The sequence below is a fragment of the Strix aluco genome, chromosome 9 (assembly GCF_031877795.1).
Source record: "Strix aluco isolate bStrAlu1 chromosome 9, bStrAlu1.hap1, whole genome shotgun sequence".
NCBI lineage: Eukaryota > Metazoa > Chordata > Aves > Strigiformes > Strigidae > Strix > Strix aluco.
The window spans coordinates 3,131,794-3,155,096 of record NC_133939.1 but is presented as its reverse complement, the minus strand read 5'-3'; the positions used below and the strand labels follow the sequence as shown (position 1 = coordinate 3,155,096).

The following is a 23,303-nucleotide window of genomic DNA, read 5'->3' as shown; positions in this document are numbered from 1 at the left end:
CGCCCAACAGCCCCTTCTGCAAAGAAATCCTTCCTAAGAGCCAGTCTGACCCTGCCCTGGCGCAGCTTGAGGCCATTCCCTCTTGTCCTGGCGCTGGTTCCTTGGCTCAAGAGACTCATCCCCCCTCTCTGCACCCTCCTTTCAGGGAGTTGTAGAGGGCGATGTGGTCTCCCCTCAGCCTCCCCTTCTCCAGACTCAACCCTCTCTGTTCCCTCAGCCGCTCCCCATCAGACCTGTGCTCCAGACCCTGCACCAGCTCTGTTGCCCTTCTCTGGACACGCTCGAGTCATTTAATGGCCTTTATGGAGTGAGGGGCCCAAAACTGAACCCACTCATTGGGGGGCGGCCTCACCAGTGCCATTGGCAGAGGCGTGGAGGCAGCACCTGTGGCAGCGGGGCAGTAAGGCAGCAGCATGTTCCAGCACCACCACTGAGCCTGGCAGGACACGCGTCCGTAGGCCGGCACATCGGTGCTCACACATTTTATCCCACTTCCACAACAGTTCACCGCAATACTGCGTGGAGAGACTCCGGTACTGGACAGCCCCTGTTCACCAAGCAACACACACGGGCTTTGTTTGTCTTATTGAGAAGTCTAGTGAGTCACCCCAAAAAGAAATCTCCTACTTTGGTGTTACTGGGACTGTGCTCGCTCATCTCGCTGCTGAACAACATCCTGATTGCCCCTTCAGGATATTGTGACAATCGCTTGGAGGCTTTTGTGCTCTGATACTCATCCTGGCTGGAGTCTTTTTCCTTGCAGATAGTAGGTGAGATAAAAACCACACTGATACATCAAAAGTGTTTTCAATTAAAAAAAATCACTCTATTTCATTACCAGTAGAATTCCATTCTAGTAAGGCTCTTTATATAAGTTAAATATTTATTTTAATAAAAAGAAATAAATACTTTTCTCTTCACATTAGATAATTCCCTGGAGACAGAAAAAAAAACAAAAACAAAAAACAAACAAACAATAAACCAACCCCAACTACAGGGGCTTCACTATGGATTTGTTACAAATCAAAAGATGGTAAATGCTTTCTCGCTATGGTCATCACAAATCCAGTTTTAGGAATCAAGTAGATGGTAGATGTTCCAGAAACAGAAGAAAACTCTCCTTGAGGAAACAGTAGCTAAGCACATTGTCCTTGAGAAGGTAAGTTAAGCTAACACAACTGTTAAGACCACCAAAGATGAGAGTCCTGTTTGTGCATAATGCGGCCACGTGTGCTGCGAGGTATAAGCATCCATCCCAGTGGCAGAGGTTCACAGCGTTTGTTCTTAACCGTTCCCTCAGTGAGGTCACAGTCTTTCTGGGCTTGCACTTCAGGTGCATTAGCTAATTTCAAAGAGAGTTACTGTCTCCAAAATCGGGGGAAAAAAAAAAACCAAAAAAAACCAAACTTAACCACTACTTCATAGCCTAAAGAGGAAAATTTGTGTGCCTGCTGCCTTTTCAAATAAAGTATTGGAAAAGTAACTAAAAGAAGAGTTAGTCACCCCAAGGTGATCACAGTGTTACTCTAATAGTGCATGTGTCACAGCAGCTGCTGGTGGATTATTTCCCACACCATCTTCTTGCGGAAGTAAGCCATGTCATTCTGAAAAGAAAAGAAAAATCCATTCAATATGAAGTCATGGCAGAAAGAGGCAGAAACTATGCGTAAACACCCAGTTAATTCTTTAATGTGAAGTTCCTTTTAAGAACTGTCAGCCCTTGCCATTTGGCTACAACATGGGTTTCACCCACACAGCTCCTAAGAGGGTGACGTGACAACCCAACTAAACCAGATTTACTTGGCCACACAACATCTTACAAGCACTTTAATAAAAGACCACTGCGTTGGAAAATAACCAGTGTCTTAACTGGTCCAAGGGTGAAACCTGTTTCTCCAAATGATACGAAGGCCAGATATCACAAACCCGCTGGCTCCAGTATCTCACCCAAGAGAAATCTCACCGATGCAACTAGAAAGCAGATACCAGATGTAAGGATGGAGAACACAGCTCTGCCCTGCCGAGGCCCCTTTGAAGTTCCAACCACCAAAACCGGAGAGAGGTACAAAACCTCAGCCCCTGCCCCAGACACAATTAGCAGCTGCTGCGTAAGTTCCCTGGCTCTTGCATCGGTGTGAAAAAGTCTGGAGCTGTTTGTAACCTTCACTCACCTGTGTAAAGGTTAAGGGTTTGTCTCTGGAGATATAATCTGCGTATTTGCACATAAAAACCCCGCAGTCACTTCCATTCTCTTGCTGAGGAATTTCCTAATGAATGCAAAGAAGATGGAGAATTTTCTTCTATCTTAAAAGAAAAGCAATTTGGAAGTAGCACACATTACCCACATGAACAATACACTAACCAGACACTTGGGAAACTCCTTGCATAACCCATTTACCACTCCCGAACACAGGAATAGACCCAATTAACTGCACAACACCCCTCCCCTCTGCTTCCTTTACTTGGATGTTACAATCCAAATTCTTGGCAGGCTGATAAGGGATAGCAACCTCCTCCCTGCAAGGTGTCTTGAGGTTTGCAGTGTCCTGTTTCTTAGAGTCTTTAGATAGTGTTTTTTACTATTAGCTTGTTGAGAAACATCAGCTCAACCCTTTCCTTTGTCACATGACAGGATTTGTGCTGCAAACAAGAGCCTACATTCCTTGACAGCAGCTAAACAGGTTTTTAAATTTGACTTGTGAAATGGGGGCAAAGCTAGATTCACCAAAATGTGTTAGGCTAATTGGAAAAAAAAAAAAAAAAAAAAAAGAAAGTATCCAGCCAGCAAGGAGAGGCACTGCTTGAGAATTTCATCCCAGCATGGTTTCCTGGTCCACCCGTAGCCTGAGGTGGTACCATAAGAACACAAGATTCTTGTGGCCGTTTTTCTAAAGGCTTGGACTTCTTAGAAAGTGTTAAGACCTTCATGACAAGCAGTTATAGTTCACATTTCAAATTCCAAGTAGTGCTCACATACATGTGGCTCCATGCTGTGAAGAGTCCACTCTGAAAAAGTCAGCTGCAGATTTCTTTTCTCCTGGCTTTCTTTTTGCAGGTATTTGCTGTTTAAAACAAAACAAAATCACTCGTTATCTCCATAATTTAGGCCGATAAAAAAAAAGAGCTGCTGAAGGATCACAGGAAGATGAATGGCAGGACAGTAAAATGTCAGAGGATCCTCACAGCAGCTGATTTAAGGCATTTGGAGAAAAAAATCCAAATCTTAAATTTACAAACACAGTGAGAGGCTGTGAGCTAATGGTCAGGAATGAGAACAACAATTCCAACAGAGAGTTCCACAAAAGTGTAAGCTCATTGCTAAGTAGAGGTCAAAAAAACTCCAAATCACATGTTATCAGAGGAGGAACAGAAATACCAAGCAAGGCAGCATAATGGCATAATTCCACTGTATGCCTTAATCTCCCACACTGGATGCACCTCCAGAACAAACACAAAAGCTTTTGGGCTAATACCTCTGGCTGAGGAAGCTCCCAGGCCACCAGTTGCTGAAATAAGACTCTTAAGGAAAAATTTATTCGATGCAGACCTGTTCTTATAGCCTTTTCCCAGTCATCTGCTGTTAACTGTTCAGGAGGGCACTGGACTAAAACAACACTTGGTTTGTCTCTGTGGGGCTGCTCAGAATCACAGAATCACAGATTCATCTGGTTGGAAAAGCCCTTGAAGATCCTCCAGTCCAACCATGAACCTCACCCTGACCGTTCCCAACTCCACCAGATCCCTCAGTGCTGGGTCAACCCGACTCTTCAACCCCTCCAGGGATGGGGACTCCCCCCCTGCCCTGGGCAGCCCATTCCAACGCCCAACAGCCCCTTCTGCAAAGAAATCCTTCCTAAGAGCCAGTCTGACCCTGCCCTGGCACAGCTTGAGGCCACTCCCTCTTGTCCTGGCGCTGGTTCCTTGGCTCAAGAGACTCATCCCCCCTCTCTGCACCCTCCTTTCAGGGAGTTGGAGAGGGTGATGAGGTCTCCCCTCAGCCTCCTCTTCTCCAGACTAAACAATCCCTCCTGCTCTTGCTCTACAAAGCTGTTGGATTAAGGGATTTTACTACTTCTGCGTTAGTGGCAAAGACATCTAAGTATGCTGGTTTGCACAACATGAAAATCTGTACCCGTTACATTTGAGATGTGTGCCATGCCAGCTGATACATCTGGAAAAGCTTGCTACAACACATCTGTCTTGAATGAGAATGTCACACAAATAGCACGCAGTAAGGACATGAGGGTAGCCTGCTGGGGTAGGCTGGGGGGAAATGTGGTGGTTTTGTTTAAAACACTGAACAGAATAGAAGAAGTATAGACAAACCGAGAAGGAGCACGTTACATAGCTCACAGCACTACAAGGGGTGTGTGTGGGGGAAAAGGTCTCAGTACAAGAAAAGGATAAAAGAGGTAAGCAGTAAAGAGTAAAAGTATGTGTAGCTGGTCACAAATAGGTGTGTATACCCTAGGACACCAACATTACTGAGTTGCAACCTGAAAGTTCTTAAAGAAGGGGGAGTTGAAAAGCTCTTGCAAGGTTGGTATTTTGAATCACTTCCCTGAAATTCTTCCCTCTCAGTTTTATTCATTACTAACAAAGTCCGTACACATGTGCCACGGGCCTATCACGTATTTGACAGTGACACTTTATCTGTGTGTAGAGTGGGAAGGTGGCAAAATCCAGGCATCCAAGACCCTGGGTGGAGGGGATGATGTGAGATTAAGTAGCCAATGTCTCACAACTTGCAGCAAGTGAATCAAGTATTTCTGTTTTATATCTACAAGAAATGTGAAAATTTGCAGTCGTGTTACAGGGACAAAATCCAAAACCACCTCATAATTCACAACATAAAAGCATTGACTGAGCAGTTACTTACAACAAAATTTCACAAATGATGTCCTTTTTCTCTCCCATTGAGTCAAAGTATTTGACAGTCTTCTTTCTGATGTCTATGACCTGTTATTAAAAGGTGACTGTTAGACAAAGCACAACCTTGTGCTGCACACACACCAACACCTAAATAACTTTTCTCGCTGTTTTTTTCCCCCCATCCAATTCTAAATGAAAAGCCAGTTTGACTCACCACTAGTGTCCAGTGGCGTCTTGAGTGAATGGGCACTAAGATGAGGTCCTTCTTGAAGAGATCCACATCTCTGGTCCATCTTCTTACTGCGTCATAGCCCGCAGAAATTAGTTTGGGGTAAAAGAAAGTACTAAAAGCGTGGACTGCTGGATATCCTTTCTTCTTACTTCTTTCCACCAGAAGACACATGTAGAAATTAATGATCTGTACCATAAAGAGTAAACTTGAGATGTAAAATAAGACATTAGCTTACCAAAAGAAAAATACAGCAACATGTCTTTGCTGGTCACCCTTAGGTACACAGCTGAGAGAACTCCAGCCTCAGCTGTTGGGGTTTGTTCTGAAAATTCTGCACTCGGTTACTTCTGCAGTTTGATAAAAACACCTGCCACCCACTCCAGTAACCTAGACTAACTCCTGGAAGCTTCATAATACAAGAAGTAAAGTAACTTCCAGAAAGACTAGACCCTTAAGTACCGATATTTCTAGGTGGTACAGCGGGGGGTCATCAAATAACTTTGAAAAGACTTCTGCACACAGTGAAGGGGTATTTTAAAATAAATGCTGAATTGAAATATCACTGTGCTGCAGGTAGTTTTACCTCATCATTTAGCCAGCAAAGGTCCATTAGTGTGTGGATGTCCTGCCGAGTGACCCTTAGTTTGAAGGCACTGCTCATGATCTCATCTGGATCACCTTTGCCAAACGCGGCATCAATCTCCCTCTCCATGGCCTGAAATGAACAATTAAATGGGGAAAGATTGGTGAAACAGAGCATGGAGCACGCTAACCTGTGGGCAGCTGTCAGCTGAAACAAGGCCTGTAAATTAAGCTCAGGTAACAGAGCAACTGGCTTTGTCAGTTTTTTGTTCCGTTAGAAATAGCACTTTTTGGTTGGTTTGTTTGTTTCGGCATCCTAACTTTGAACTTTAGAGACCAGGTTTGCTTCAATTTTTTTCACAAAGGAAGCTGATATAAGACGTGTGGACTAGCAAGCACACTAAACCAGCTGAAAACTGAACAGAAGTACAGCAAACAGCCTAACCAGTGATGCTGCAGCCCTCGCAATACCGAGGTTTAAGCCAGCAACAGCAGGCATTCTCCATGCCAAGGCAGCTCAGTCAGGAGCCTGAAAGAAATTGAAAGCGAGGGACTTCAAAGGGAACTGAAGTAACAGCAAAGGGGGAAACTGAGGCAGCTACGCCCGTGTCAGGCAAACATGAGTCCAGGTTGTGCATGCAACTGGTTGTAATATGGATGTTTCTACCTAAGTCTGCTTAAGGAATGCAAACAAACCACTAGGCCTGTTAGTATAAAACACTCTGATCTGCAATAGCATCTCCTTCTTGGCTGAATGTGGGCTAGCAAAATAAGAGAAACACTTGGTTTTTCTGGTACTGAGCATGATTCTGCAGACTTTGTAAACTCTGGATTTGCTAGCCCTTTCCAAGTCAATCCTCAATGGGCAAAAAAGGAGGTGGTCAAACAGATCAGCACAACTGCAACTCTGAAGAATCAAAGCAGCCAAATTTCATACCAATAGGGGAACCTGAACTCTGCTGAGAAGCGTAACTACGTTAACTCCTGTGACCACTGTCACATGCAGTGTGCATACGTGACTCTCTGAGATCCTGAGATGCTCAGGTCCCCCACAAGCAATGCGACACCATGGATCAGCAGAAGCTTATTTTTCAGGTTCTATCACCACGGTAGGACAGGTTAAGAGGCTGAGCCAATACAACTGTATGCATCAGGTTAGCACTGCTCTGGGAGACTGTTGTTAAACCTGGACTAAATTTTGTCCTGGTGGCAGAAGCCCCACAAACCCTTAGGTTAGCACAACAGGAGGAGTGTGTGTAGCACAATAAATGCTCAGAAGCAGCTTTATTGCTCACTCTTGCACTGTGAAGTCATAGCTGCAGACACTCAGTAACAGGTTAAATGCAAGGTCTTAACTTTCAAAAAGCCTTAAGAACCACCTATAATAAATGGAGTTCCTTGCAGCTGTTTCACAGCCCTCTGTTTTGTCTATCAGACTGTCACTTAAGGTACCTCTGTGAGTGGAGAAAAGCGTTCTACTCTTTTTTCTGAGCTTGGGAATTTCTTTTCTTCCACATCAAGGACAAATGATTCTGCGATTAGAATAGGTGCCAGATCCAACTGGAAAAACGACTCTTCTGGGATTTCAGCTCCATGCTGTTTCTGTCAGACAAAAGGACATTTAGCTAGCAAGCAAGCAAGCACAGATTTGTTTGCTAGGGGACAGTGCAGAAAATCTTGCTCATGTATAAAACTGGAAGGGTTTTTCTACATACATCCAACGAGCAAACTCCAAAGTTACTTTTTATTATGACTGCATTCCAACTGTGCACCCATGTAATGCTGCACTCAAAACTAAACGGAGGCATGAGAAGCAGAAAATCAGTTTAGCTTGGACTAGCATTAAGAACTCCAGCAAAGCCTCCACGTGTAGGTATCAAGTTGAGATTGAGATTACTATTTCTGATTTCATGATTAAAACTTTATTTTTGATCTAAGTCCTGACCAGAGTTGAAAGTCAAAGAGATGTACTTCTTATCTCACAAAATAAGACTAAAGATACCACGGTCCAGCTTTGCATCTCAACTAAGTCTGTGCACTAAAGATTTTGAAGCTATACCCAAAACATTAAAGGGGAAGAATAAAACCAGTGTAGTGTCCAGCAACAAAATTAATGGCAGTGAGAAACCCTTTGTGATAGAGCTACTCATCAAATAATTCTCCTGCTTTCCCTGGGAAAAACAACTGGGACAAATACATTACTTGCTCAACAATATATGTAAGTGAAGAGTGCAAAAATTTCTGATCACAAACAGCTATATTTTTCCTAAACAGTGAAATAATGAATAACACAAGCTTACCCCTGCAATGGCTTGTTTCACTGAGTTTCCCTGTTCATGAGAGTTTTCTGCTGGTGTGTAGTACCTGTGAGAAGAGAGAGAGAGGGAGGGAGAAAGAAAGAGAGTGAGAAGTGAGCTGCATATCAGTACTGTCCCAGGTAATGCTCAAGAATTCACCTTCTGGATAAGAAATGCTTTTTCAAGGCTGATCCTGACTAGAGCCTCAGCTGCACACATGAACATGGCACAATATCATCTCAGCTTCCAGCACCATTTTTTCATAGCAGCAAGACTGGGATAGAATGAAGAGCTGGGAGCTTTGCAAACTTTCTTCCATCTACATGTGGAAGACCCCTTTTATTTCTCTCTATTGGTTTCATTATGTAGAAAACAGGGAAGCAGCCAGCACTTCCTCTATCAAGTGCTTTGTGATCTACTGGTGATAAACACTGCATGCTAGGTGTTACACTGCAAGGTATGACGTGAACATCTGCAACTATACCTGCATCCAAATCTAGTTAGCTTACAGAAACTAAGATCAGCACATTGACTCAAAAATGGGACAGGTACAGGATGTTTACTTGCCTTCTATAGGCTAGTCAAGAGAGTGACTATCCCCATTTGGAGAGGATTATCATTAAAACCACGCAGACTCTGAAGAGCAAACAAATACACAGACATTACAATTGTCCATAGATATGTCCCTTCTTCAAGAACAAGAATTTGCATTGTTACCAAAGATCCCCTTTTTCAGGCAGGAGACCTACAACAGACTCTCATGGTATCGTACACTCACTATGCTATAAAGCCTTTCAGTCTAGCATGGTAAGAATAGATATCACCTTGTGAAGTTACTTCAGTTAGTAGCTAAACCTTCAAAAAAAGGCAATAAAAAGTTCCTTTTACTTGAACTCATCATACTCTACCAGTTATTTTATTTCCTTCTCTCCCCTCAAGCTTAGGGGAACCAGTGACAATTTAAGCACAGGAACAATGCTGCACAGCTAAATATAGCACTAGTGTTTAAAGCAGGGAAAAGAATAGGGACAAAATTGGCTAAAAAAACAGGACTGCCACAACTCTGCTCCCATCTATGCTTTCTCCTCTCTCACTTACGGGAAGGTCACTGCAGAAAGACACGTGCATCAGACTGCCATACAAAATCTCTCCCTATAGCTGCACTTACTGCAACCAAAACCCCATTTCCCTCAACACCACACAGCCATCTGAACTCACAGTCCTGCCAGCTCAGCCAACACCAATGAGTCCACCGGCCTCTCAAAAAGGCAGACAACCCAACAGCATGCTTCCTTTTTGGTCTCATAATCAAACCCAAGGCAACCTGTAAGTCACAAAAACTGCCTCAGTCCCACCAGGCTTTACAAGCTCTCTAACCCTTACGCTTAGGATGCTAGTTTCAAAGTGAAAGAAATGAAATGTCAGCTCATTAATGGTTTGGCAGAAAGATACTCAAAAGCAAAAACGGATTCTGCAGATCCAAGGACAACTTGGTCCAGCCATCACTCTCACCCTCACTGACTTTCCTCCCACAGCAAAGGACCCAGAAAACACCACACCAGCACAACCCTGTTTGTCCCACAGCACAGCTCTAGCATGTATTTGAGACACAACTGGCTTGCGAGCAGTTCCAGAGCCACAAGCTAGCTACTCCTCTTCCACAGCACTGAGACGATAAATATGATTTAAATATGGTTTGTCTTCTTCTGGACACTGCTGGAGGCTGCAAGAGACATACACACAGAAAAAACAAGAACCGTGATTAAAAGAGACTCTACCTGATCATATCACTTCTCTGAGACCACTGTGGGCTGCAAACATCTGAACATTTGGTACCTGCACAGAAAAGGAGTAATATGAAAACAAGAAGTCAACTTTCAATTACCATCGGATGCATACAGCTCTTGGTTTCTGGGTGATAAATGCAAAAAAAAACTTTTAATGATGACTGTATGGTTAGGAAGTTCAAACTGGTAAACAGTGTGAACTCTGAATATCATTTGTGAGTGTATAAGAGCTGAAGCAGGGAATTTATTAAGTTTTAAATCCTAGATTGCATGCTTGACTAAACAAATGATTTTTGCAAAGCCAGATGCTCCTCCAGGCTCAGAAGAATAGCTCATTTTTCCATGACAAAACAAGCTTTCCCCAAATTCTAGTACCTTCTCAGAAATCATTTCAAAACCCATATGATTGCATAATAAAGTCACAGATATGTAAAAAGTAGTATTGATGAAAAATTATTTAAGTAAGGAACAGGGGGAAAAAAAAGATTGGGACAATATTAAACACATACGCATGGTATTATAACACACTGCTGGTACAAAAGCAAATAGCTTGTCACAAACCAGTTTAACTAGCCCACTCTGCAGTCGACAACTAAGGTCACCTTCAGTAGTTACAGTATCTTCAACTAACTAAAGATGATCTACAAAAGAAGCTAACGCTACCAACAGTGGTACTGTGCAGTTAGCTCACTTGGGTTTGAAGCTCTGCTATCACAGAAAGTCACACATAGCATTAAAAAGGGATCAAAGAGTAACACATAAGCACAACTCTGGGTTAAGTAACAGGCGTCTAAGGGTGCCCAGTAATGTATCACTCTGCCCTAGTACAGCCAGCCAGACACGGTGACATGTACAGTGCAGTTACGTCTGCAGCTACAAACAGCACTGCTACAGGATCGTCTCTGGAGTACAATTTTAAACAAACTTTTTCACGTCAACAAAAAACTTAGAAAGTCATTTTAGCCAACAACTAGCTATGTCTTGGGGGGTGTGGGGTGTGGGGGGGTGTGTTCCCTCCTCTTTTTTTCCCCCCTTTCTTTACAAAGACAGCTCATCTCATTCTAAGAGCTGACATTAGCTACGCTAGCATAAACACGCTGGCTGATTTAGATTTCCTTGTAAACAGACACAGATTAATGATACACCAGCACTGACAAATCTTTTCAGCATAATCTATATATACCTTTGAGACTTAAAGAAATGCCTTATTTTGATTTGAAGTCTACCTACAAAGTGGAACAGATATGAATCACGGGGATACTCACTGGTCCTTAGTCTCACACATGGATAGACATCCCCTCCACGTTTTTGTTCTTCCAGGTGACTCACATTCATCATTGGTTCCTTGGAGTAGGCTTGAACACTTTGGTGCAGCAAAAAACACCAGAGAATAATCACAGTTTTTATTTTTATTTTTACATGTATGGTATTTGTTATCAATGCATACCAACTCACTAGAAAGGATACAGTTTATTCGTACACAACTGTCTACGATAGACTTGGAAGCCATAGTTAAAGCAATAGAAATATGTAAAGTAAAATTAGGCTGTTTAATCCCTCAATAGAAACATCCTGTCTCCTGCACTGGTTTCATGACAAAATGCAAAGGGTATTTCCATGAGGACGCAGTTTACATTCAGAAGTTCAGCTACTTTCAGCTTGGGCGTACTGAAGATATAAGAGTCAAATTTTCTGTCTCTTCAGAATTTCAAGAGAGACTAATCAATCATGAAATTTTATTCCTTTACTATTTCACCAGCAAATCAGTGGCTTTTTTGGTTTTTCTTTAAAAAGTATTCTTTGCACATCCTACAAATATCTGGATTAATCTGAGAAGACCACTTTATTTTATGGGACAAGACAGCATTCATTACAACCATCCTTGACCAATTCTTTTCCATCTATTTATTAAAGATTATGCTGACACTGAGAATGCAGTGTCCACAACATACATACTTCTGGGACATTTTACTTCAGACCTGCTCAACTCTGACCTCAGGGACTACACGCTCCTTAGCAGTTGGAGCACATTAGACACATTCCACAAGAACACTCTCTGGTTTAGTTTCATCTGAAACTGTTTCACACGCTCCAGGTCTGCTCTGAGATATGAGCCAAACCACAATAATCAATGACTGGGAGATTAGAAGCTGGAAGCAGAGCCCTGACCCACCCTAAAATGTTATTGCCAGTGCACCTAAAATTACACGAGATACTGTTTTCCGTATAATTTTCATGCACCAGAATGTTTAATCATGGTATGCTGCTCTGAAGTCATGTGTTTACATGTTTTCTAGCTGTGAGCCACTGTGCAGAGATTGGGATTTTTCTAAGCCTTGGTAACAATCCACGTTTCCCAGCATTTTAAGGAAACTGCAAGAAAGCATGGCATTTTCTGCCATCTTACAGCATAGAAAGGCATCAGTACCATCTTGGCATCACTATTTTACAAGAATTAGGCCCCTTCTGCACAACTTCGAAGTGTAATTATTCCACTGAGATAATGGCTTCTATTATTTTTGTGTTTTTTACTTGTGTCGTTAACTTCATGCAATCTCTTGACACAATTATGAGATATTAACTATACTCATCACTGGTAATATATGAATCAGAATTACACACAAGTTCTCCTTTGCAGGTTGCTTTAGGAACAGGAATTCTACACACAAGTGGGATTTTGTCAACTTGGTGTACTGCAAAGAGAAAACTTCCTAAAATTTTGTGCGAGAAAAACTGGGGGAGGTGGAAAGGCACAGAGAAAATTCTGGCATTCCCTGTGTTTACCTTAAGTTTCACATTCTCAGATAAAACAGGATTCCTGACCAAGGGAAACCTCATCAATTGCAAACAAGAGGAAGATAAATTCTTTTTCATGGCTAGGGATTTTTATACTAGAAGTTACACTGTCAGGACTAAGAACTAGATTCTACCCTTCCTGTTAGGAAGGCAAGAAAGGAGTCTCAGAAAGAGAAACACAACCATATCAACAAAGGAATCTTCACCTTTAGAATATACATTCAGAGCATATTCATGCTTCATTGCAGAGAGCTGAAGGGGGGTGTTGGTATTTTAAGAATTAGTTTGCCCCAACACCTGCCCTGGAATACTGAGTGTAGGAAAGATTAATTCCCCTCTACTTCCATGTGCAACAGCTACAAAGTTACCACCAAAAAGTTAATGGTTAATTTTTCTGTAATTACTTGCGGAAGCTTGGCAGCTGTGGAGTAGGGCAGCTTCTAGGATGTTTGGTCTTCACCAGTTGCAAGAGCTGTTTGTATTTCGCCTTTTCTTCTCGCTGAACATCCTGGCAGAATGGAGGGAAAAACCAAACAGATTAGAACCACTGCATATGAAGCAAACGTTTGTAATCTGGATATAGTGCAGACTGCACAGACTGTTCCCAAAATACTGGCATATTATTCAAGTTTACTTTAGCAGGAATTCCCACACCTTCTTTTTGTGATAGCCTAGCTCTAGGAACCACTATAAACCTCAAAATTCCTTCTGCAACTGTTTCCTCAAATGGGGGCTTCTTCTCTTCAGCTGTGGTCTGCACCTCTTGCATAATAATTCAGCCTAATAAGCATTCCTGTCAATACACATGATGATTGGGTGCTATGAGTCCCCAGGGTATCTTAATCATACTCCACAGCTTGCCGTGGACTGCTTCTTCAGCACCCCGGTGTAAGTGCTTCTCCCATGTAAGCTAGGTTTATCAGGAATTTCCCAAAGTTGGTTCAGATATTGGATGGAAAGGACAGGGAAACACCTCTCAAATAGTCCTGTAAGGAAGGATTATCAGCAACCGAGTGGTTTTTTTGCCTGCGTTATCCTTTTAAAGTTGCTATATAAAGATCACAGTTGAGCTAGGTTAAGGACAAACCAGCAAAATAACTTTGCAACAAATATACACTTAGTGACAAGGCCCTACAGCTTCACTTAAAAGTGAAACTGGCTGGAGGGTCCTCCCCCAGTACATCATTTCCATGAAAATGGTTTAAAATTCAGTCTTTTGTAAAGGCAACTAAAATGCTATATGCTGATTTTCCAGAAGGATTCCTTCAACTTCATTAACTACACCCTCTGTGCTGTTACAGTCACTTCAATGTTTACATACAGTTTTGTTATAACTTCTAAGTTGTTTCGTCTCAAAACTTGCCCTCTCACCCAGCGTACCTCTTCAGCAGTACAGAAAAGCCTCCCCATTTTGCTGACTTCTGAAGTCGTGGATTCTGGCTTTGTGCGCTCCTTAATGGGTGGCCTCAGTGTTAAGATGCTCTCTGGAGCAGGTTTGATGTGGCATTTGACATTCCTGCTTGTGCTAAAAACATCAACAGCAAAAGAAATAGTATCAAGAGAACATTCAAATATGCACCTCCACCACCGACTATTTTGTAAAGCATGTACACTGAAGATAATGGAGAGAGACACGAGATGTTTACGACTTTCAGATGAAGACCTGCTGTCTTCAGCTGGCTAATGGGAAAGTACAGAGAAGTAAAAGTGAAAATCAAAACAACCGCCTTGAATATACACTGTTGTTTGATCTGCACGTCGCAGCTGCACTCAGAGGCACATGTTATATCCATGGCAGTGCAAGCCCTCAGTCAATATGGAAGACTAAAGATCCACTCAGGTGTGCTATTCATACCAGCCCTCAGCTCTTCTAAAAGCCCCCGCACTGGCACCAAAGCATAGCTGCTGCTTTTCTCACAGAATCGTTCTGGCAGAGACCTCTGGAGACCATCCAGTCCAAAGCCCTGCCCAAGCAGGGTTACCCACAGCAGGTTACCCAGGACTGTGTCCCATCAGGTTTTCAAACATCTCCAAGGACAGACACTCCACAATCTCTCTGGGCAACCCGTGCCAGTATCTGACCACCCTCAGAATAAAAAAAAAAGTGTTTCCTGACGTTCAGATGGAAATTTTCTGGTTTTCAGTTTGCGCCCGTTGCCTCTTGTCCTGTCAGTGGGCACCACTGAGAAGAGTCTAGCTCCGTCCTCGTCACTCCCTCCCTTCAGATGTTTATACACATTGATGAGATCCCTCTGAGCCTTCTCTTTTCCAGGCTGAAGAGTCCCAGCTCTCTCAGCCTCTCCTCGATGAAAGATGCTTCACTCCCTTCATCATCTTCGTGGCTCTTTGCCGGACTCACTCCAGTAAGTCCACGTCTTCCCTGTGCAGGGGAGCCCAGCACTGGACACACCACTCCAAAAGTGGCCTGAGCAGAAAGGAAGGATAACCAAACCCAACCAGCTGGCAACACTATTCCTAACGCAGCCCAGGATGCTGTTGGCCTTCGCCACGAGGATGTAGCACTGGTTCATGGTCAGCTTGTTGTCCATCAGGATCTCCTCCTCTGCAGAGCTGCTTTCCAGCTGGCCAGCCCCCAGCACGTCCCGCTGCATGGAGCCGTTCCTCCCCACACGCAGGGCTTTCCAGTTCTGCTTGTTGAACTTCATGAGCTCCCTGCCCAGTTCTCCAGCCTGCCCAGGTCCCTCTGGATGGCAGCACACCCACTGGGTGCATCGGCTGCTCCTCCCAGTTCCCTATCACTTGCTGAGGGGGCTCTCTCTCCCCTCGTCCAGGCCATTAATGAAGATGTCAAACAGGGTTGGCCCCAGCACTGATCCCTGGGGTACGCCACTAGCAACTGGCCTCCAACTGGACTTTGTAACTTTGTCACCATGGTACCTCCTCACTGCGGTAAGCACAAGATGACCAAGCCAATTTTGAGACTGGAAGGCAAACAGTAGCATCAAATCACATCACGACCCACTCCCTCCTCCTTCCAGCTGTTTCTGACTCTGAGGTAAGTGTACAAACAGCGCCTCAGCATCACCTAAGCCATAATTCAAAACAAATGCAATGTAAAGGCAAGTCCTTTTATCAAATCAGGAACCAGTTTACGCCAAAGAGCATGGAGGTTTTTTTGAGAGAAGGTTGTTGGGTTTTTTGGTTTTATTTTTTTAAAACAACAACTTATTTTTTCCTGTCAAATTAACTATTTAGGAGTTTTTCACAAGCATTCCTGGTCTCAGTCTCTTCTCAAATTCAACACTTCCTCCTACCACAGACCTTTAATCTTTATCTGATCTCCCGTGTCTATGAAATATCTGGATTTAAAGAAAAAGTTTAAAGTTGGTTGGAGGAAAAAAGCCAAACAGCTGGAGACCTCCCTTAGTACAGCAGCCTGGAGGAATTCCAGAATACCTTGGAAAAATATCGCTATGTGGACACAAATACAGATGTTAGGCAACACAGAGGAAGTTCAAGCACGAAACCCTTCAGAGAAGTCAAAGAAAATGGAAGGATTTTTACCTTGGACATGGAATTGCCCTATGAGAAAGGGACAGTGTTTCCTTACGCAGGCAAGTATTGGTTTCACAAGGCATTGTATCTACGAGAGAAGAGCATAAACCATCAGTAACTATAAAATGAATCTGAAGAGTTTTATGAGTTTACAGAAAAGAACTTCATCAAAGATAAATTATTTTCATTTTCTCTCTTACATCATAATATTATTTGTGTTATGTTACTTTAGGATATTTTCAGATATTCGTATTGGCAACTACAGAAAGCTGTGCACACAACATACTGTCAGCCTAAACCTGAAATAAAAAAAGGTTATAAGGATCTACTACCTAAAATTAGCATTTAAAACAATTTACTTCTGGCAAGCTAAGAGTGGACATACCAGAACTGAAGAACTGCATCCAAGGCAGCTCTTGTACTGAGATGACAAGAGAAATGCCTGGCCTCAACCCAGAAGCAATGCCAGGATGCAGGGAAGAAACAGACTTCACACTCAAGTATTTCTAGATGCTACCTAGGTATTGTGCCTGCAATAATCTGTACATAAGCCTAGGGGTGAAGTTGCACAGTACACAAGGTAGGGTGAAAAAGAAACTAGTTAATAACTTGATGTCTGTCTTACCAATGTGTAGCATTTCTAAGTCTAGCGCAAGCCCTCCTGGTCTGTTAGATGAAGGGTCAAAAGAAGTGGACTGAGCCTTAAATAAAAACAAAAAAAGTACCAACGTGAGTATGACCTGAATGTGAATCCAAGCAAACACAAACTTCATGAAATTTAGTCAGCTCTATTATGACTTGGCAACCATGATTTGCTGGTTCAGATTGCAGCAGAATGCAAATCTTTGCAGGATCTCTGACGAGTACACTTTAATTTTTTAATACAGGCTCTCATACATGCAGTGATTAAAACAATACAAGCTTATCACTGAGTTCTCCTCAGTCAGCTCCTAAACATTCTGAAGTGTGATAGTTTAGCCCTTGAAAAATATGTTTTGTACAAATAAGAGGAACATTCTCGGGAATGAATAATAGAGCATGACGGTTTCTTATTCCTCTTATCATGTGGGGCAATAAGAAAAATAACACTACACCTTTGAACCAAGCTAGGGAGTTGAGCAGTTCATGACTCATTTTTACAGAGCCAAAGTCCTATAGGAATCCTCTCCTGGGCTGGTGGATAATAAATCTAGCAGGAAGAGGTTTATCCAGAGGAAGTGTGCAGTTCTTCTTGTAAGGTATTGTATTTTGACTCCTCAACTACAAGCTTGAGTAAAAGAGTAACAGTTTGCAAACACATTAAAGCTACAAACTTGAACAACTGTAAAGTATCTGGAAGGCAACAAATATTTTGCTCCTTCCTCAGCTGCAAGTGCTAGAGCAGGGTGTGCAAACTTGAGTAAGGCAAACCCCACACGCAAGAGCTGCCTGCTAGAGGTGGCAAAGAACCACCTACTGCTGTATGGTCTCAGAGCAGGCCCAACTTCAGGATGCGTTAGGGAGAGCTGCTTCCTCTTTCGTCTTGCACAGGTTCTACCTACTTTCAAAATCCTTGCTAACCTTTCCTGCAGACTCTGTGATTGGGGCGGCATGGCTGACTGAAGCCTTCTGGTGTTCTCTTGTTGCCTTGGCTGGAAACTTCACCCCAGCAGAAGCCTTCTCTTTACGCTCAGAGATGGCATAATCTAAAAACCAAAGACAGGCCATATAAGAACACGATTTGAAAGGGGATTAAATTTTCTATTTGCATTACAGCCCATCTCCTTAATCCCACCTAAAGCAGCACAACTCATTTCAAGTTACATACCCTTCTGCCAACAGCAGTTGGTGGTGATTTTTGCATTAGTTGGCTCATTGAGCAGTCCCTCAGAGCCAGAGCTCAAAGACTAACCCGTGAGTCTGCCAGCCAGATCTGCAGAAACACCCTGCTTCTGGGAGCATTCCCTGTTTCTGGAGAAGTAGCACAGGGTGCAATCTATCCTCCTCATCCCCTCCACACATGTATGTACTCTTGCAGTTTATTATGAATCACTCTTGTCTAGTTGAGAGAAGCCCTTCACTGAGGTCTAGAAACCAAAGCCTGTTCTATTCAGTATTGAAGCAGCAGAGACATGTAATCCCTCAGACAGTATTTCCAAATATCAACAAGCCAAGGCTGTCTAATAAGGGGCTATGTTAGAGATTAAATCATATTAGACAACAGCGTTTGAAGATAAGAGAATGACATTTTAGCAGACGAGGGCATAGATGGTACTGGGTTCTTACAAGCAGATTTGGCCTACTTACTAAGATGTGTGAATTGTTCCTACCAAGAGTCAGTCCTGTTGCTAAAAGGAGGAGGGATAGGGGAGCGAGATATCAATTTGACCTATTTTTCAATTGTTTTTATGCTCAAGTCCAAAACGCACACTATCAGTTCAGCAGCTCCTCTCATTAAATAAGGGGCAGCATCTTTTGCCAAGCAGTAATTAGGAAGCTCCACATCTCCTCGTAGAATTTGTGCTAGGAAATGTCGTGCAGCCTAAAGAGTATCATTTCTCCTTCTGCATCACTGAAGATGGAAAAGGGGAAATGTCCATCTCAAACCAACGCAGCTGGCATCCAGAGGCACTGACGTGGCTGCAGGCAGCTGCATAATCCTACCCCGAAACACTTAGGGGAGGGGGTATCAGAGCAAGTCTCACCGAAGAGAGCGCTTCTCTACCCCGCTGTTCTCTCCTATGCCTGGCCTCTGCTGCATCTCCATCCTTCTTCTATCTTTTCAAAATGCACTTGCCAAAATTCAGGCTAAACAGATTCTTCTGTTCTCAATTCAGCTTCCCCCGCCCCCCTCCCCACTCACTAGCTCACAGAAATACCGTTTTTCTCTGTCTGCCATCAATTTAGTTACCTTCCCTCACATCCCAGATTCTTAGTGATTTCTCCTAAGACATACAGGTATTGTGAACTAGCAGAAGTACATTGCGAGTAGAGACAGGAGGGAGCACACAGCTTTGATTTAAAATACTCTTTCTGCTGACATGCATAGGCTTACTGCCAGAGAGACCTGGGATATCTCCTGCTGGCAGTAAAAGTATTGTGCCCTGCCACAGTCAACACAGATAACATCATATTCAGGGCTAGGCCCTATGATATGGCCACATGGAAAGAATGGCTTGAAAAGCCACAGTTTCGGTAGCAATGCTGAAGTACAAAAGCCAGAATTTTCTAAGGTATATGAAACCTAAGAAGAATCAGGCATATTAAATACTTCCATAACGTGCAATACCTGATTTTTGCTTTTTTGCTTGAGTCTCATCAGGATCTTCCAAAGGTGGCTGAACGCTGAGGAAAAAACACACAGAACACTGGTTTGGAACACAGGTAAGCTGCAAACAGGCTGACCTCCCTTCACAGGGCCAAAACTTCCAGAATTAGTTCTCATATCCCGAAGGTCTCCCCCTCCAAACACCCCTGGGATCACCTCAGACACACACCCCACCCCCAACTGCCACTGCTGAGCATCTCTCACCAACACCCCCCACCTCTCCCAGTTACAGACTGCTCACAGAGAGCTAATTATCACAATAAAGCATATTAGGCCTCTTTTTCTCGTGTTAATGCTTCCTAATGTTTTACATTTGTCCCTATCACCAAAAAATTGCTTAATATGTAAAGTTTTCTTCTTTCCTCAAGGAAAGAAGCATACCAGAGATTACTAAGCCATCTAAGTTTGTAAGTCACTACTCTGAGTTGCAGCAAAAAGTCTAAGTAGGGCAGGAAATAAAAGGTGGGAAAGCAACTCATGCATACACCCACTTAAATAACTTACTGTTAAATCAGCGCTTGCGAACTACTTCTTGAAATAATTCTTAGCTACACCCTTTCTTACAAAGCATAAGTCCAAGTATTGTATCAGTTAACACTATGATAAAGCCTAGCAAAAATTTTTACTTTGGGAACAGAGCGCAAAGGTTGTTCCTAATTTTTTCTTTCTATTTGCCTCCAAAATGCCATGACAGACAGCAAGGATTCTTTGAAGAATTCTTTGGTCTTTCTTATATAAAATAATTTCTTTTAAACTGTTATGCTCCCAAACCCTGCTGGTAACACTGCTTCTGGACCATCTTCTATCAGGAGCACAAAAGGTAACTGATATCCTTAACAGCACCTTTCATACAATATAAAGAATATTTGCTATTACTATGCTATTACTATCAAAGTCAGGCAAAAAATATTGCAGGGTAGCTGTTAAATGCAAACCTATTCCTATAAAAATGCATTCTTACTCAGCATATTTGATATTGCAGAAGGTAAAACTGAAGAAGGCAAAATATTTGTATCCTCCTGCTCAATTTTTAGCAAGAGCTAACTCGTTCTGAGCTGCTCTTTGATGAAAAATTTCCAGCATCAGTCTTCTGCAGGGATAAAGCACAATTCAGCCTCCTCCAGGCTACATTGTGAGATAAGCACAGTTTAAATACCTAACTGCGATTACAATAACTGTTTTGGAACAGTTTTTTTTCCTCCAGCTTTAGCAAAGCACCCAACACCTGTGAGAATGTTGTTTTGTCCTTTTTTACTTTACTAACTACTTGGAGGTTAGGCTTAGTTTGATCACAAGACTTAGTTTGATCACAAGAAAAGATGAATTCTCTTTTGGTAACTCAGAAATAAATTGGGAAATCTTTGATATTCTGAAGTAGGCATGGCCAGGCAACATGGATGGGCAAAAGGCAAGGAAAAAAAAAAAAAGAATCTATGCTCAGCTACCTCTGTCTCCGACAGGAATACACAACCCTGCGAGAAGGTTAAACTGTGGCACTGCAACTCCGGTTTTGCCAAGGGCCTGGGAGAAATGGGTGAGCACACAGGGTGTTGAGCAATATTTGAAACACGCTGAAAAAATGGGCCAGAAAATAAAAGCATTTTGAGACTGCTCTCCATGTAAAGATGCGTTCATGCCCTCTTCCACGCTTTAGAGGAGACAGCACCGATTTACACCCAGCATTTGACTTACCTCCTTACAAATACAGGGAAAAAAAGTAAGGTATTAGGAAAACTCAACAACTCTGGATACACCTATATACACTCAGGCTCTGTACTTTTCAAAACTTCCTCCTCCACCAGTGTTGAGGACAGTTCATTAACATTTATAACTTAAATTTGTAAAAAATTCAAGTTTTCACAGGTTAATCCACCCCCCCCCAAATTGCACACTGCCCTTCAGCGGTGCAACACAACAGTAGCTAACGCTTATCTACTTTCCCCACCAGTTTTACCACCCATGCCCATAATTTTTCACCTTTCCACCGTGGGAAACCTCAAGTGGCAGAAACAACCACCATCCTGTGGTTTAGATTTTCTTGAAGAGACTCACACAGGGGAGCTGGGAACACCTTTGTCATTTTACAGCACATTTCAGAGAGCACTGTTGGAAAACTTATTTTCAGCAGGACAGCTCCTGAAGCCACCTGACACACTTTCACTTGAATTTGATCCTGCTTTGCCTGTCATTTCCAGTGAGCTCTTAGCAAAACTGGGTCTCCTGGTCAGACTGTGACACGACAGCCTGCAGCGTCTACAAAGGCACGATCTTCCGTTTGGGATTGTGCTCTGCACAGCAGCTGCAAACAACTACTTGTGCAACAACTGGCTCTTTACAGAAGACGCTCACTTTTCTCATTCACTCTGGAACATGAGACACTAAGTGGAGTCTCCCGGAGCAACAGTTTCTCTCAGAAGGAGCAACCATACGCTCCAAAACACGGCACGTAATCCATACATTCCCTCTTTTCAGAAAGATGGAAGTGACAGGCATGGAGATGGCTTAGCCATCTGTCACTGGGAGCTCTGGGGCACCAGCAATGGTTAACGCCTGGGAAGCCATCCCCCTTTTTTTCACTCCACGTACATGCCATATCCCCATGCCATGACTTTCCTCCATCCAATATATCCATATATATATATCCATATATATATATATTTTGTTCTCTGCTCCTTCAACGTATGTCCTGCAAGTCTCCACCCCTTTTCTTCTTTTCAAACCCCCACTGTGCGGATGGAAAGCGAACGAGAGGGTGGGTTTGCCAGCGCATTTATCGGGAACATCTGGACCCCACAATCATCGCAGCATCACACGTGAACAACTGTGACCGTGGGCGCAGGGTGACCCGACAGCGGCCGTGAGCCACGGCCAGCCACACGGGCCAAGAGCCGGGCCAGAAGAAGAGGAGGTGCAGCCTGGTCTGCTTCACCCACTGCCGTGCCAGGGTAATAAGGGCGGTGGGTGACACGGAGCTCAGGGGAGCCCATCACGAGCCCCGCCGCCCTGCAGCGCGGCTCTGGGCGGGCAGAGGGGCCGAGCCCAGCCCAGGGGCGGGCAGCCGTAGCTGCGGGGAACCCCGGGGAGAAACACCACACTGCACCCGAGCTCAGGATGCGACGGAGCGACTAACACCGCTCCCTCCCTCGGCCCCAACACCTCAGGCCGAAGAGAAGCCGGCTGAGGCGCCGAGCTCGGGGCGGGCTCCCGCTCCCGGCAAGCAGGCCCTGGGGGTCCCGCAGGCCCCACCCGGGGGAGGCCGCGGGGGCGGGGGGGGCGGCTAGTGACGGGGCGAGGCCCTCGGGGCGGCTCGCTGACCTGGGGGGCGGCCTCTTGCGCGGCGGCGGGGCGGGGGGCGGCGCGGGGCGGCGGGCGGCGGCGAGGAGGGCGCCGAGGGCCCCCAGCAGCCATTGGTACATAGGCCCCGGCCGCCGCGGCGGAAGTGCGGCCCGCCCGCGCGCGCAGCGCCGCCCGCCCATTGGCTGCGCCGCCTCGGGCCCGCCGAGGGAGCGGGGCCATGGCGCGCGCATGCGCGTTGCTACCCTTCCGTTGCTAAGGACGCGGCCCGCTAATGTCCGCCGCGTGCCCCGCTTATTTTCCCCCCCTCCATGTCCCCCTCCCGTCTCTTCCCCGCCTCCTCCGGCCCGCCCCCGGTGCCCTCCCGCAGCTGGGCTCCTTGCCTTTCCCTTTAGAGAGCTCCGACCCGCGTCCGGCGCGGTTGGCGCTGGGCGCTCGGCGGCGAGCCCTGCCCGGCCGCGGGGAGCTGCTAAAACAAACCCTCCCCGATGCTGCCGGCAGGGAGAAGCCGGTGTCCCCTCGGGGAGGTGTCCCCTCGGGGGAGAAGCCCCCTCGTGCCCCGCAAGGGCTAAAAAAGCCGTTTCGCCTCTCGAGAAGCGGAGGCGGGGAAGAGCGCCCGG

The 23,303-nt window shown here is 44.4% G+C and overlaps 1 protein-coding gene across 1 annotated transcript; it reads right to left on the bottom strand.

The window, feature by feature from the left end:
• Positions 1-803: 803 nt before the first annotated feature.
• Positions 804-22,894, bottom strand: SENP2 (SUMO specific peptidase 2). Its single transcript, XM_074833431.1, has 17 exons — positions 22,705-22,894; positions 19,351-19,406; positions 17,643-17,767; positions 16,708-16,783; positions 16,092-16,170; positions 13,947-14,091; positions 12,971-13,074; positions 11,036-11,133; positions 9,762-9,819; positions 7,987-8,050; positions 7,139-7,288; positions 5,688-5,819; positions 5,087-5,290; positions 4,880-4,959; positions 2,978-3,062; positions 2,172-2,267; positions 804-1,604 (listed from the first exon to the last, which is right to left on the bottom strand). The coding sequence occupies exons 1-17, from the start codon at positions 22,863-22,865 to the stop codon at positions 1,542-1,544; spliced, it is 1,776 nt and encodes a 591-aa protein (XP_074689532.1). The 5' UTR covers positions 22,866-22,894; the 3' UTR covers positions 804-1,541.
• Between the last annotated feature and the right edge of the window lie 409 nt (positions 22,895-23,303).

Excerpts from the sequence above, each read along its gene's own strand:
- SENP2 (XM_074833431.1), bottom strand. The coding sequence starts at position 22,865 with ATGGGCGGGCGGCGCTGCGCGCGCGGGCGGGCCGCACTTCCGCCGCGG. Across the intron at positions 17,768-19,350 it reads AGCAAAAAAGCAAAAATCAG|ATTATGCCATCTCTGAGCGT; the intron begins GTATTGCACGTT and ends TTTGGTTTTTAG. Across the intron at positions 2,268-2,977 it reads TTCACAGCATGGAGCCACAT|GAAATTCCTCAGCAAGAGAA; the intron begins GTATGTGAGCAC and ends TGCATTCATTAG.